The following is a 17536-nucleotide window of genomic DNA, read 5'->3' on the forward strand; positions in this document are numbered from 1 at the left end:
GTTGTAATAGGGATTCTCTGTTATAGCCTCTCTTTACTAATCTATAAACAAGGTCCAAAGACTGTTTGTCATAACTTTCTATATCTGTACATATTCACTTAATTCTGATTAGTTGGCAAGATTCTGCTCTCAGAATTGTATTTCCAGTGATCTTCTTTCTATACAATTCTTTCTATACAATTCTGAGGATACTTTTCGTATTTTCACCTTTTAGGAGAATATCTAGATATACTATGGTATGGCTAGTTAATTGGTGAGGGAATATTAGGTTCACTTGGTTTGAATTTATATACATATGACTTAATGAAATTGCTATAGACATTCAACATGTATGTTGACTCGAACCAACCCAGAACCAACCTAGAAACAAATTGGCATAGGAGCGGCAACTCTTAATGCATATTGAATACATTTTCAATTGTTTTATAAGGCTTGTGCATAGTGTCAATCCTCTATTACTAAGGACTGCATCTAATTATTATTCACCTGTATGGAGATTTTGTTGCTTTTCTATGTTTATTTACTAGCAAGCTAAGTGGACCCCTCATGGAGCCTTTGACAGTCGGCCTGCAATTTCCTTTTTTAGTTCACAAACAAAACAGTTTTAATTACTTTATTATGTTGAGTTAATTTTATTATACACCTAAATATTTTATTCCTCTGTTATAGACTATAGGTTTCATTTAGTTCCAACACATTTGGCTAACATACGCTTGAGGGATTGCAATCTATTTGGCATAAAGAACATGAAAGCATGGATTCATCCTATCTTGTATTAACTGTTCAAGGTGGGGGTGGTGGTGTAATAGTGTGGGGGATATTTTCATGTCCATCCCTCTATAACTACAGTGTACCCATTTTCTGATGGCTACTTCCAGCAGGATAATGCACCATGTCACAAAGCTCAAATCATCTCAAACTGATTTCTGGAACATGACAATGAGTTCACTGCACTCCAATGACCTCTACAGTTACCAGATCTCATTCCAATAGAGCACCTTTGGGATGTGGTGGAACGGGAGATTTGCATCATGGATGTGCAGCCAAAAAATCTGCAGCAACTGCGTGATGCTATCATGTCAATATGGACCAAAATGTCTGAGGAATGTTTCCAACACCTTGTTGAATCTAAGCCACAGAGAATTAAGGCAGTTCTGAAGGTAAAAGCGGGTCCAACATGGTACTAGCAAGGTGTACCTAATAAAGTGGCCGGTGAGTGTATATATATTTGTTTTATTTTGTAAGCAGCAAGTGACCTTGTGCCATGTAGGTTTCAATTATCTGGCAATACTATGAGAACTCTGCCATGTAAATATCTTGAGAAAACCCGGCAGAATTTGTCTCTTGAAACTATGTATACGTTTTGTTGATTGCTCACACCTGTGACTGATATTAAACCAAGCTTTAACTTCTTTTGAGGTCCAGTAAACTCAGAACTAAATTATTAGAATTAGCATTGTTTATAAAAAAATACAAGATATAACAAAATAACTTGCACTAATTTCTCTCCAACTGATGGAAACAGGACTCAGTTTTTTACTGGCAGTTGCACAGGAGTTCCTTTCGTAAGAGCTCCTTTCTTGGCTGACCAAGTTCTAAAACTTTGCCATGCATACATGTGGGTACTCAGAACAACCAATCAGAAATTGTACTGGTAAATGCATATGCACTCATTAATTAATCTACAGTTTGATAAAGTTCCCATCCAGGGAACTGGTCTGCCTGCATTTGGGACTATGAAGGTGGCATCCACCTCCCACATTTTGTTATTGCATAAACAAGTGCTTGTGCAACTCTACTTCTAGGCCTGATTATCTCAAATTTGCATTAAAAAACCTTGTCATCACTTTAGGGAAATTATCTAATAAATGGGGCTGTTCCTGAGAGTTTTGAGATGCCTCCCATAGAAAGTAATGGAGTTTGCTGGAAAGTGAAGTTTCTCTGGGGAGAGTGAATTTATCAGGGAGCAGTAGGCTCGCTTTAAAAATGAACTACTGCAGCCAATACAAATCACATTTCCTTGCTTTCAGCATATAGTATTACTAGCACCTCTTTTTTGAATGCATGTGTTTTTCTATTAGGGTATAAGTGTCTGCAAGATAAAACAAGGAGATCTTCAGAGGGAAATACAGCAAGACCTAGCAGGGGACTTTCGCATATGCCTATTTAACATCTCTTTTGCCCAATAGCAGAGGTGGGAAAGCTAATTTACAATAAGGAAAACAATACATTTTAAATGTCACAGTTTTTTTGCACATGGGGTGTCATTTTATTATGGTTTCTACTGTGCATTACATAGTTTTTTTTCTTCCTGTGCAATTTCAATACAAATTTTAATTTCTCCAAAAAATACATTTGCATAACAATGTTTTTTTTTTACTAATTTGAAACTGAGTTATCAATACAATTTTTTACTGTCTTTTAATTTCATTATTTAATTTCTTAATGTCATACTATTTTTAAATAGTAATTTAAGATTACTATTGTAATGCATACATCTCCTTTAAAGGGACACTGAACCCAAAATTTTTCTTTGGTGATTCAGATAGAGCAGAAATTTTAAACAACTTTCTAATTTACTCCTATTATCATTATTTTTGTTCTCTTGCTATCTTTATCTGAAAAAGAAGGCATCTAAGCTAAGGAGCCAGGCAATTTTTGGTTCAGAACTCTGGACAGCACTTGTTTATTGGTGGGTGAATTTATCCACCAATCAGCAAGAACAACCCAGGTTGTTCACTAAAATTGGGCCGGCATCTAAACTTACATTCTTGCTTTTCAAATAAAGATATCAAGAGAATGAAGAAAATTTGATAATAGGAGTAAAATAGAAAGTTGCTTAAAATTGCATGCTCTATCTGAATCACAAAAGAAAAAAATTGGGTTCAGTGTCCCTTTAAATGCCTTTCTCCCTTTGTGAGACACACAGCTCTCAAACTAAAATATACCTTTAGATAATTCTAAAAGGGGGATTCATATTATTGGTGAGAGATCTTTTTTTTAGATAATCTGAAGAGCATACAATTATAAACAACTTTCTAATTTACTTCTATTATCTAATTTGCTTCATTCTCTTGATATTCTTTGCTGAAAAGCATATCTAGATATGCTTAGTAGCTGCTGATTGGTAGCTGCACATAGATGCCTCCTGTGATTGGTTCACCATGTGCATTGCTATTTCCTCATTAAAGTATATCTAAACAATGAAGCAAATTAGGTAATAGAAGTAAATTGGAAAGTTGTTTAAAATTGTATTCTCTACCTTAATCATGAAAGAAAATGTTTGGGTATAGTGTCCCTTTAAGGATGATTTAATTTCATCACATCTGAGGTGGCAGCAGCAGGTTTAAAGGGACATAATACCCAAACATGTTTTTTTGTGATTCAAATAGAGCATATCATTTTAAACAACTTTCCAATTCTTTATTGAAAAGCAGGGGGTAAGTTCAGTGGCAAGCACATGTTTACAGCACTATATGGCAGCAGTTTTGCAAGAATGCTATACATTAGTATGATCACTAGATGACAGCACTTTTTCTTGCCATTTAGTGCTGTGAACATGAGCAGGCTACCTACATACATATCTTTTCAACAAAGGAACCCATCAGAATGAAATACATTTGATAACAGAAGTAAATTGGAAACTTTTTATTAATTGTATGCTCTTCCTGAATCATGATGGAAATGTTTTTGGGTTTCATGCCCCTTTAAGACGATTGCTTTTAAACCATGCAATTGCAGGATCTCGTGAGGGCTCTGTAGCAGTTGTAAAAGAAAGTTAACTGCTCATAAAGGTCATTGCACAATAATCATTTGTGTGACTAAAACTTTGTATATGCCCCAAAAAGAAATGTTTAAAGGGACACTGAACCCAATTTTTTTCTTTTGTGATTCAGATAGAATATGACATTTTAAGCAACTTTCTAATTTACTCCTATTATCAAATTTTCTTCATTCTCTTGGGATCTTTATTTAAAATGCAAGAATGTAAGTTTAGATGCCGGCCCATTTTTGGTGAACAACCTGGGTTGTTCTTGCTGATTGGTGGATAAATTCATCCACCAATAAAAAGTGCTGTCCAGAGTTCTGAATAAAAAATAAAAGCTTGGATGCCTTTTTTTTCAAATAAAGATAGCAAGAGAACGAAGACAAATTGATAATAGGAGTAAATTAGAAAGTTGCTTAAAATTGCATGCTCTGTCTGAATCACAAAAGAAAAAAATTGGGTTCAGTGTCTCTTTAAACAATATTATGTCTTGTTTCTTGAATGTATTTATTTAATACTCTTAGTTGATGCCATGCAAGACAAAATTATATTCTTTTACTTAAAAATTGCAGCTTGAATATTTTGTCCTGTGACTGTATAACAAAGAAAATTAAGCAGTTCACATTTGAACTGTGCGTCATTACTCTATTTCCTTTTTATAATTAAACATCTTCATCAATAAAATATAAGTGACACAATAAAAAGAAATGATTGATAACTCCAGTGCATACAGGTTTTACAGTTTTGTTTTTCTTTTTCTAAATGGAAATGTTTGGCCAAATGAGTAGTATAAATGTAATAACTTTTCTTGCCAATTGTTACTAATTGTATTTTCTGCTTTCACTGACACACCTAGCAATAGGTAGGGAAAATAAGGATATTGTTCTCTATGAGTTATTTAATAAATGTGTCATTTGAATATCTGAAAAGTACTCTCTAACATAAAATGTACCTGTCAGTCCTAACCTACCTATAGGATAAGCACATACACTAAATAATGTACATGCATTTCTATGTATATGGAAGAGCTCCTGTTGTAGTATGTGGTAATGTGTAAACCTGTTGAATGCATAGCAACGCCAACTAGGTCAAGTGAAAGAAAGGCTACACGCAGTAATAGCCATGGGTTATGTTTACTCAGATATTCAGTATTAAAGGGACATACAATCCATTTTTTTTATTTTGGAATTCAGCTAGAACAACAATTTTAAACAACCTTCCAATTTACTTATAATATTCTTTTGCATGCTCTATCTGAATCATGAAAGTTTAATTTTTACTTTTTATTTTCCCTTTAACTGCTGGGTTTTTTTTTGTTTTTTTTGTTTGTTTTAGATTCTTATAACTTTTGAATGGCTAAATGACTTGGTAGTTTTCATTGAAATGATAGAGGCTACAACCCCTTAAAATTTGAAGTCAATCTGTCGACTCTTATTTGTGTTATAAATTATTTAATATTGTATTTAGACAATAGTATAGCCAAAACTACTGCACCAATTGTCATGATATTTAACAAGGCTATAGATGTTGCGGTATTAAGTATTATTAATCTTATTAAAATCTGTTCAGTAGGTCAGACAATATTAGGCCTCAAAGTTGCATTCTTACAATATTGATTGAGTATGTACAAAAGAAAAAAGCAGGTCAAAGATTCTACATGAACATAACTGAATCTTTTGTAGAGTTTTACTCTTAAAATGAATTTTTGCAGCTGGTAGTGATCTGAAAGCTAATATAAAGCTCCCAAGCAGCAATCTGTGGGCATGCTGAATTTTGTATAATAATTAAAGTGATGGTAAAGTCTCCACTTTTTAAAATAAGATCCGGAATGTTAGTAAAATTTTAGATGGAGTTTCATTCATCAGTTGTAAAGAAAATGCGCTGTAACTTACTTTTTAACGTAGATATAAAATTCAAATACCCCACGCTCTGCCACCCACTTCAGAAGTCAAGATTGGAGAACAATTCAAACCGTTAGCTCACATACTCTTAGATTACGAGTTTTGCGCTAAACAGGGTGCGAAACTAACGCCAAAAAAGTTGCGTTATTTCACTCTCCATAGAGCTTCCATTACGAGTTACTGAAAAGCCTCCTTCTGCTGTGCGATATGGTGCATTAAGCTCCATACTGCACACAATTTTATTTTGACGTGCTCGTGCACGCTTTTCCCCATAGACATCAATGGGGAGAGAGTGTTAGAAAAAAAAATAACACCTGAAGTGCGGAATGAAAAATCTCTGTAACGCAACCCCATTGATGTCTATGGGGAAAAAAAAGTTACGTTTAAAACTAACACCCTAACATAAACCTCAAGTCTAAACACCCCTAATCCACCGCCCCCGACATCGCTGACACCTAAATAACATTATTAACCCCTAATCGTCGCCACTAACTAAACCTATTAACCCCCAAACCTCTAGCCCCCCACATCACCGCCACTAAATAAACCTATTAACCCCTAAACTGCCAGCCCCCCCCACATTGCAAAACACATTAAACTATTAACCCCTAAACCTAACACCCCCTTAACTTTAAATTAAAATTACAATATAACTATCTTAAAATAAATAAAAACTCACCTGTGAAATAAAAAAAATCTAAATTTAAACTAAAAGTTAACCTAACATAACTATTCTAATAAAATAATAAAATTACCAATTAAAAAAACTAAATGACAAATTTAAAAAAACGTAACACTACGAAATTTTTTAAAAAAATCTAAAATTACAAAAAATAATAAACACTAAATTACGAAAAATAAAAAACACTAAGCTTACAAAAAATAATAAACGAAATGATCGAAAATAAAAACAATTACACCTAATCTAATAGCCCTATAAAAATAAAAAGCCCCCCAAAATAAAAACATTGCCCTAAGTTAAACAGCTCTTTTACCTGGAAAAAAATATAAAGTCCCCCAACAGTAAAACCCACCACCCAACCAACCCCCCAAAATAAAAAAACCTAACTCTAAAATATCCTGAACTACCCATTGCTCCTAAAGGGACATTTGTATGGGCATTGCCCTTAAAAGGGCATTCAGCTCTTTTACACTGCCCTTTAAAGGGCATTCAGCTCTTTTACAAGTGCCCATCCATAATCTAAAAATAAACCCCACCCCAAAAAACAAAACAAAACAAAACACTAACCCCATAAAATCTACTCATGGTTCCTGAAGTCCAGACATCCATCTTCATCCAGGCGGCGAGACGTCTTCATCCAGGCGGCGACACCTTCATCCATCTCGGGGACGTCTTCTATCTTCATCCCGGCGGCATGGAGCGAAGCTATCCTGGAAGCCATCCTGCGCGGAGCGTCCTCTTCATACGGTCACCACCGTACACTGAAGTTGAATGCAAGGAAGCCGTTTCAAAATGGCGTACCTTACATTCCTATTGGCTGATTTGATTCTTCAAAATCAAATCAGCCAATAGGATGAGAGCTTCTGAAATCCCATTGGCTGTTAAAATCAGTCAATAGGATTTCAGTAGCTCTCATCCTACTGGCTGTTTTGAACAGCCAATTAAAAAAGAAGGTAAGAGCCCATTTACTCCCCAGGGGAGGTTGGGGAGTAAATGGGCTTTTACCTTCTTTTTTAATTCAGCAAGGAAAACTAGAATCTAAAAACTCTAGGCGATTAATTTATATGCGTTCCACTTATGTCCTACGTGACTCTATTTATATAGAAATAGGATCGCTATTTAAAAATTCTTTACCCTGGAATATAAGTGTTGCGAAGGAGGAATAAGCACAACCTCCTTACTATTTTATATAACTGAATAAGGACACAGGCAGTTATTTATACTGTAATAGCAAAAGCAGGTCTATGGGAGAAGTTATTTCCTAAGCATTATACACAACTGAAACTATATGTAATTATTTGTAAGCACTGAAGTGGGAGTATGTGTAAACTGGATATTTAAATTAGAACTTACTGCAGCAGTCATTTAGGCTGTTAATGTAGATACATCCTCTCAATACTGGTTACACATTCCCTGAGTACTAATAGTATATAACAGTAACTATATTTATTTACTTTAACTATTGGAAAGGGGAAGATTTATATACCAGATACTTTGATTCAGACTTACTGCAGCACCTCACTGAGCAACTACTAAATATATTTAGCTATTTAATACCGGTAACCCACACAGTAACGATTAGTCACTTTAAATTTCAGTTGTATTTAGCTAATGAGTATGGATTAATATCGTCATCCTAGGCCATTTAAAGGGACAACTTGCGTCTCATTAACCCTGGCTTGCTTTCTTAGTCAGGAGACAAAAATATAACCTGTGCAATCTTCAGTATTTGATTTGTAAACACTTATTAGGGTCTAGTTACAAATTTCTTGTGTTTTTAACCAACAACCATTTATTTTAAAGTTGCCAATTAAAAGTTACATTTTATTATTTTGTCCTATCTCAAATCTGCTATACTTTGCTCTAAATGTTCTTGAAGTTGTACATTTTTTTGCAGTCTTGTACTGTTTTTTGGAAAATAAGTTTATTTGGTGTCTCTATGTCTTTACATGCTGCTTAATTCTCACTAACCATGAAGTGAGAAATAAACTTTATGTGTTACACATGAATGTTTTCAGTGGTTTACATCAATGAGTTATTTCTCAGATTTTTCTATATTTACCCCTTTTGTATGAGTATGTGCTGGAACAAAGATTACCCTTTATCTTTCTCCTTATATATATATATATATATATATATATATATATATATATATATATATATATATATATATATATATCGCATATAGCATGGAGCATGAAAACAATTGTACTCTCTGTATTTAATATCACTTCAAAGTTTAATGTGACATTTCACATTCCTCAGACTATATATATATATATATATATATATATATATATATATATATATCATATGTCTAACTAAGGGAAAAAGGGGCAACTAGACGTGGACTCCTTGCTCAGTGTGCTTAGAGGAATATGGCTACACCTCACTGACGAGGCCCAATGAAGGCTGAAATGACTGAAATGATCATCTGGGGTTGCTGTGTTCCTTGTTCAGAGAGGAATTGCCTGGTATTTTGGCACTGGAGTGACTGTAATAGGCGGGATCAGACTGATATACTACAAGAAAGTTCTACTCTGTGAAAAGCTTTACTGGGCTAAAAATAAGCTGCACCCAGGTGGTAAATCACCATAGAACAGGCTAACAATGGTATTGAGCTAGTTGTTCGTTCCTGTGAGTGCACTTCTTTCTGTATGTACTGTCTCCCTAAGGGAAAAAGGGGCAACCAGACGTGGACTCCTTGCTCAGTGTGCTTAGAGGAATATGGCCTCACCTCACTGGTGAGGCCCAATGAAGGCCGAAACGATCGTCTGGGGTTGCTGTGTTACTTGTTCAGAGTGGAATTGCCTGTGATTTCAGTACTGGACTGACCGTAATAGGTGGGATTAGACTGAAAAGACTGAAAGTTTTACTCTGTGAAAAGCATTACTAGGCTAAAAATAAGCTACACCCAGGTGGTAAATTGCCATAGAACAAGCTAACAAGTTATTGAGCTGTTTATTCATTCCTGAGGGTGCGCTTCTCGTTGTGTGTAATCTGAGTATATAGTTTGTTTACACTGTTATTATGTTGTAGAAATAGTGTTTGTTTATTTTGTGCCCCCTATATTGAATTTTTTTTGCAGACCTGATTAACCTGAATTAGCCAGCAAGAAATCCAGCCCTAGCTGCTCTTATAGAGAACGCTGTGAGAAGTTTAAATACACATAGGAAAGTCATAAGTATAACCTACATTCTTTAATAATTATGGATACTAAAAAGCTATAATTTATAAGTATATTTGTACCATATTAACCACAGAAAATAGGACAAATTAACCAAGATTATATTAATCTCCATTATGACATCTGCAATGTCTGTAACACAATCATATCAGAACTCAATTAACTGAAGACAATTTTCAATTTTAAGAAGAGAGTGGAACAAAATATATTTTCTTATGTGAATAATTCCAAATTAAAAATGGAACTTGAATCTTCTACTCCATTAGTAAATTAAAGCAAGGGCTGAAAGGAATAAAATTGTGAGTCAAGGCACAAATTTGATTGACATTAAAGGACGGATAATGTGTCCTGCTTTCACTCATTATAGAAAACAGATTTTTATTGTTATTGGTCCTGCATGAGTCTTGGGAGTCCTGGTAAAGGCTAGTGACATTTTCAGGACCACAATTTCCATGGCAAAGTAAATGTCTATTAGTTGATTTTCCATGAAATCAGGAATGTCTATTCGCACACATATATCTAAGGCAAATATTAAAGGTCAGATCTCTGTTTGCTTCAATTGTAGGAGCTATGAAATATAAGGTAGCAACGTTAAAAACTGTTTTATCTTTAGATATTTAATTAAAGACCAGTTAAATTAATGGGCAACTTCCACTGATATGTTTATGTATAATATGATTAAAGGGATACTAAGCCCACATTTTGTTCTTCCTTGATTCAGATAGAGCATGTAATTTTAAGCAACTTTCTAATGTACACCTATTATCAATTTTTCTTTGTTCTCTTGTAATCTTTATTTAAAAAAAGCTGAAGTCTAAGTTTAAGAGCCGGCCCATTTTTGGTTCAGCACCCTGGGTAGTGCTTGATGAATGGTGGATAGATTTAGCCACCAATCAGCAAGGGCTACCCAGGTGCTGAACCAAAAATGGACCGGCTCTTAAGCTTACATTCCTGATTTTCAAATAAAGATAGCAAGAGAATGAAGAAAATGTGATAATAGGAATAAATTAGAAAGTTGCTTAAAATTGCATGGTCTATCTGAATCATGAAAGAAAAATATTTGGTTCAGTGTCCCTTTAAGTATGTTTAACAACCTGCCATGTCTGGCTGCTCCATTTAACAAACGTATGAGACATTTTGTTTGAGCACTATTTGAGAGCTTTGAATGAATACATCAGAAACACAAAATATATTTCAAAAGTACAGCAGATTGCTATTATCGTTTTAACATCTGATGACAACTAGTTACAATGTACTTTAATGTTCACAATAACACTGTTTTCATTTGTATTTAAAATATATTGGACACACCAAATCAACAGCTAGCTCCCAGCTTCTAAGCCTACCTAAGTATGCTTTGCAACAAAGGATACCAAGAGAGCTAAACAAAACAGATAATAGAAGTAAATTGGAAAGTTATTTAAAATTGTATGTTCTATCTGAATCATAAAAGAAAAAAATCAGAAGCTTTTTCTTTCCATAAAAAGAGGTATACCAGTATAGAACATGAGATTTTAGGTTGGGGCAAAATGCCCATTATTATATATCAATTGACAGTAAGTTGAGCTATTTTAAAAGAGAAAATAATATTAAATAACAAAATAATGTTTAATTCATTTTTAATGTTTGTACCACTTACTTTTAGCAAATGTATAAGAATCAAACTGCAGCCCTTGCATGTTATTAAGTACTAAGAGAACTATACACAGAAAGCTGCCATTCAAGGCTATGGGCTGGCACAGCAGTGGCAATGTGAGGGAGCTTAACAGTGTTAACAATGTGTTTAACTGTTTTGAAGAGGTTAAACAAATAAGGCTGAGCACAATCTTGCTCTTGTTTTTGGTAGATAACAATTTCTGACATTTGTCCAGTACTGTCAAACCTGCTGTTAATTTACCAGAAGCTTGAAATAGTTACCTCATGAAAACAGCACATAATTATTATCTTCATTGTTAATCTCCCACATTTCATAGTCCAGAACCGAATGCACAGGACTAAATGGACATAAAACACATTCTTTTTTTAATGATTCAGAAAGAGCATGTAATTTTAAGCAACTTTCTAATTTACTCCTATTATCAATTTTTCTTCGTTCTTTTGCTATCCTCATTTAAAAAGTAGGAATTTAAAGCTTAGGAGCCAGCCCATTTTAGGTTCAGCAACCTGGATAGCACTTGCTTATTGGTGGCAAACCAATAAGCAAGCATAACACAGGTTCTCTACCAAAAATTGGCCGGCTCTTAAGTTTTACATTCCTGCTTTTTAAATAAAGATAGCAAGAGAACGAAGAAAAATTGATAATAGGAGTAAATTAGAAAGTTGCTTAAAATTGAATGCTGAAATTTGGGTTTAGTGTCCCTTTAAGAGGCAGGTAGCGGACTAAAATAATCCTTATCCGATCAGGATGATTGACGGCCCCTGCTAGCGGCCGATTTGCCGCGAGTGAGTAGAGGGCGGCATTGCACAAGCATTTCACTAGAAATGCTTGTGCAATTTTAAATGCCGACAGCGTATGCCCCATGGTAAATCTACCCCAATGAGTTCAGCTAGCTCTAGTAGTGCCTTGCTGCTTCTTCAACAAAAGATACCAAGAGAATTAAGCAAATTAGATAATAGAAGTAATTAGATAGTTGATTAGATTGTATTCTGAATCGCGACAGAAAAGTTTCATGTCCCTTTAAGGGCAAACAAAGTGATGATTTTGTGAGTTTAGCAATTACAGCACAGGTTAAAAGGCCCTTTGTTGATCTATCACTTTTAATGTGATGCTAATAGGTGACATGTGCATCTGTGCTCCACAACCATAGATACAGTATATGTTTGTGTCTTTTTAGGGGATTTGAACAGGGTCATTATCGGTATAGTGGACATGTATTTAATAGATCTCATTTTTATTTGTGTAAAAGCACTTCATTTAATGTTCCTTATTGCACTAACAAATCACTTTAAGTAAGATATTGTGTCATTTTTGCTGGAATGTTGTTTATTTTCCAGAAAAAAAACACAATGTAACAAATATATATATATATATATATATATATATATATATTGACAATAGCGCACTCTAACAGACAAAAGCCTTTATAGGACCAGGGTGCAGTCTTCAATACAAATATGCACACTCTTTATTTACATGCAGAGAGTGCATCCTGTTTGTATGATATATATATATATATATAATGTTGCATTTGTGTTGTAGCATGAAGACCGTACTATCAGCAAAATGAATGAGCTCACAGCACTATTTAGAGGTTAGACATATGTATAGTTATACAAATAGACAGGCAGACCTTACTTTATTAAAATCATTGTATTTAACATATAATGACACTAAAACTGAGTTTATAAATATTAGTAATAACTATTTGTCAAATCAAAATACCTTACTTAAAATGGGGGATGTAAAAATCTTACAATTAGTAGATGTAAAATTATTTTTTATATTTGAGGTTATGTAACATGTTGAAGACAAATCTCATGATTTACTTAGGGCCATATTACAAGTGGAGCAGTATTTAACGCTCCAGCTCGCGTGCTAACTCTGCTAGAAGTAAGCTTTTTGACAAAGTTAGAATATTGCTCATGCGTTAACATATTCCCCATGGAAGTCAATGGAGCAAAAAAAGTAGAAAAAACCCTAGTCACGTGCAAATCCCATTGCATATTCTCATGTGCACTAACCCAACATTAAAATATGAAAATGTCAGATTCCAATGTTCTTCACATAGCAGACTATATTCTGTTTATTCATAATTATGTAGAATTATTTAGAAATATATAGAACATATTCTGCTATGTGCAGAACATTGATAAGTGACATATTTACAGTAAATACACAGTTTAGCACTTTATTAAATATGAATAGTGCATAAATATGCTTTTTCATGTTTTCATCTACTTGTCTGCAAAGGGATGCAATGCATGTATATACAAATGCAAAAAAGTGGCACACACTACAATAGCAACTACCCGGTGCACTGCAAATAGAGTATTGCATGTAAGTAGGATATCCAGATGCACACTTAGCCTCAGTGTTTAAAAGTATCCGGAAAGAAGCAGGCAACACAGGAATTTCAATCATAAGAAAAAAAGGCTTTATTCCAATCCTTGGAAAAAACAGCAGGGCCTTAACCCATAACGTTTCGGTCTACACCTAGACCTTTATCAAATGGGCTGTGCATATTTGTATTGAAGACTGCACCCTGGTCCTGTAAAGGCTTTTGTCTGTTAGAGTGCGCTATTGTCAATATATATATATATATATATATATATATATATATATATATATATATATATATATATATATATATATATATTTGTTACATTGTGTTTTTTTTCTGGAAAATAAACAACATTCCAGCAAAAATGTTTTTTTTTTTGTTTTCTCCCTTCTATGAGCGCTGAACTCTGAAACCCCATTCTTCACTCAATATATATATATATATATATATATATATATATATATATATATATATATATATATATATATATATGTCTATATATGTATACATGTGTATGTATGTGTTTATATGTGTATATATGTCTGTATATATATATATATATACAGTATATTTACATATATACATCTTTAGACATGTATATATATATATGTATCTCTATGTTAAAGGGACAGTCTACACCAGAATTTTTATTGTTTTAAAAGATAGATAATCCCTTTATTACCCATTCCCCAGTTTTGCATAACCAACGTAGTTATATTTATATACTTTTAACCTCTGTGATTATCTTGTATCTAAGCCTCTGCAAACTGCCCCTTTATTTCAGTTCTTTTGACAGACTTGCAGTTTAGCCAAACAGTGCCTGCTCCCAGATAACTTCACATGCACGAGCACAGTGTTATCTATATGAAATACGTGAACTAACACCCTCTAGTGGTGAAAAACTGTTAAAATGCATTCTGAGAAGAGGTGGCCTTCAGGTCTAAGAAATTAGCATATGAACCTCCTAGTTTAAGCTTTCAACTAAGAATACCAAGAGAACAAAGCAAAATTGGTGATAAAAGTAAATTGGAAAATTGTTTAAAATTACATGCCCTATCTGAATCATGAAAGTTTATTTTGGCCTAGACTGTCCCTTTAAAGCATTTGCCTGACTTTTTTTTCTCTAACACCTGAGACCTCATATCTTTGAGCCCTTATAACTTTTTTATTAGATAGTGTTATTATGAGTGTAACTGTATTGTTATATGTATTGTTGATGTATTTTGTAATCCTTTTTTGTTTTGCCTAACAGTTAACCAGAGCTCTGAGGATACAATATCCCAATGTATGTTAACTTTAAGCAAGCACATTTACTTTCAACTTGTAATACGAGCATTACATCTGACAAGCGCAAACAGCCGCGATAAACCCGATATTGATGGTAAACAGATGCGTGCCTGAATTCTGCTAAAGCCTGGCATCAGCTGTATTAATCAAAATGTAATCAAACACACTTTACCAAATTAAAAACTTATTTTAGATTGTATTCAAGATAACACAATTTAAGAAAAGTCCTGTATTTTCCACTTAATAAGTACTTTTCATGGAAATTTTGACATACTGTTTCCCAGTGTTAATTGCTGCTGTGACCTCTATACAATCACACAAATAGGTTTGTAATATTTTCTACTCACTATGTGATAAACATTAATCTTATGGCAAATAAATAAAACCACATTTTTATATTTTTATTTTAACTAATCCTATTGTACTTTTTTGAAGTAACACATGCAAGGAACATTTATTTTATTTTTATATTACCACAGTGCTGTATCTTTGACTAAAATATATTTATTTAATCCAAAAAAACAGATTTTTTTTAAATTTTCTTTTATACTTATCATCAAGGTGTACTAAGAGCAAAGACATACTATATAAGGTTTAACTAGCAATCCTATACAGAAAAATAAAACCAGCTATTAACCATTTTAAAAAGTTTTCAAAGAATCAGGACAATACAATTATTTTTCATTTGTCTTTTCCACTTACCGGCTGTCTCTTGACACTTAACCAATTTTTCCATAGTAGGACCCGGAGCTGGTGAAAAAATGAAGCCATTTCTACTGAATATCAAATAATTTAAGAATCAATAATAAATAGAAAAGTCTTGTATTAAAATAAAAAAACATAAAAAACAATTGATCCTGATCATTGCATCAAGTTTAAATGATAGAATCTAGAAAATAGTTGCTAGCAGGTAGCCCTGGGAGCCTGTTGACTGTGCAGGCAATTGTTTGTTGCTGTAAGCTCTGTCCATCTAGTGTTAGAGTTAGGGGAAGCAGAGATGCTACTAATTTACTACATGCCTTTCAGAGCACACCTTCTCACAAGCCCTCCCCTAGCCTTTCTGGGCACACCTTCCGCAGGTCACAAACTGGAAATAGCAGATGTGCCGCATCATGTCACATGACAAGAGCTTTACCAAGGAACAGAAATGGAACTATTCATTTTGAATTCTTTCTTTCTATCTTTCTGGCTGTTTTCTTGTTCATCCCATTCACCCATTTGCCATAAAGATACATATAAGACCTATTAAAATATATGTTATTAGTGCAATATACCCACTAAACTGAGAAACAAACTAATTTCTACTTGCATATATGGAACTATTTAGATTTTATTGTTTAATACTTTGCTGTTACTTATGTATCATGTGTTTAAAAAACACCTTTTTTTTTTCATTTGAATAAGTGTTTTTTTCCCACCAAAAACAATTTATAATTTTTTTTAGAAATGTTATTTTTTTATTTAAATGCTTCCTCTCAGTTTAACAATATTGTTTTTTTATGATTGTTTTTGCATCACAGAGAAGCCACATTACTGCTGTGAGACTAGAAAAGAATGGGGCAGTGTAATTAGTTTCATGTAAACAAATATTTAGTTACATTTATATTACGCTCATTTGGCTCACAGCAGAAAATGTATGCAATCTTCCAGATTCTAAAATGTTGTTGTGCAGCTGCTTAATACCTTTTGTATCTATATAAATCCAATTCTCATGGGTCTGTGTGTATATGTAAGATTGCTGCATTTGATTTTTTTATTATAACAAAGAATATATAGATAGGTAGGTAGATAGATAGATAGATAGATAGATCAATAGACATAAAATACAAGTATAACTCTCAATCTATTTATCTATCTAGCTCTATATCTATCAATCAGTCTATCTATCTATTATCTATCTATCTATCTATCTATCTATCTATCTATCTATCTATCTATCTATCTATCATCTATCTTTAAGCTATCTATCTATCTATCTATCTATCTATCTATCATCTATCTATAAGCTATCTATCTATCCATCTGTCTATATATCTATCTATATACAATCTATCTATCATCTATCTATCTATCTATCATCTACCTATCTATCTGTCTATCTATCTTTCTAACTATCAATCTGTCTATCTATTTGTCATCTATCTATTATCTATCTATCTATCTATCTATCTAACTATCTATCTATCTATCTATCTATCTATCTATCTGTCTATCTATCTATCCATCCATTATCTATCTATCTATCTATCTATCTATCTCTATCTATCTATCTATCTATCTATTATCTATCTTTCTATCTATCATCTATCTATATGTCTGTCTATCTTTCTATTTATTATCTATCTATCTATCTATCTATCAATCATCTATCTATCTATCTATCTATCTATCTATCTATCTATCTATCTATCTATCTATCTATCTATCTATCTATCTAACATCTATCTATCATCTATCTATTGCTCTATCTATTTATCAATCTGTCTATCATCTATCTATCTATCTATCTATCTATTTATCTAATTATCTATATTTCTATATCTATAATGTAAGCCAATGAGAAGTCAATGAGATATCCAAAAAAATGTATATTCATAATATATTATTATATTTATGCTCTGAAATGCATGAGGTTTAATGTTAATTTATGTGATAAAATAAAAAAAACTATTACATTTATTTGTTTGTATACATTAAATTAGTGAGAAAAAT

At 33.1% G+C, this 17536-nt stretch overlaps 1 protein-coding gene across 1 annotated transcript in view; it reads right to left on the reverse strand.

The window, feature by feature from the left end:
• Positions 1 to 15728, reverse strand: part of ABCA12 (ATP binding cassette subfamily A member 12) — a 317047-nt gene extending 301319 nt beyond the window's left edge. Inside the window, exon 1 of the mRNA XM_053698806.1 lies at positions 15527 to 15728. Within this exon, the coding sequence (XP_053554781.1) occupies positions 15527 to 15595 (69 nt within the window). The 5' untranslated portion in view covers positions 15596 to 15728. The remainder of the gene's footprint in view (positions 1 to 15526) is intronic.
• Between the last annotated feature and the right edge of the window lie 1808 nt (positions 15729 to 17536).

The sequence above is a fragment of the Bombina bombina genome, chromosome 1 (genome assembly GCF_027579735.1).
Source record: "Bombina bombina isolate aBomBom1 chromosome 1, aBomBom1.pri, whole genome shotgun sequence".
Classification (NCBI taxonomy): domain Eukaryota; kingdom Metazoa; phylum Chordata; class Amphibia; order Anura; family Bombinatoridae; genus Bombina; species Bombina bombina.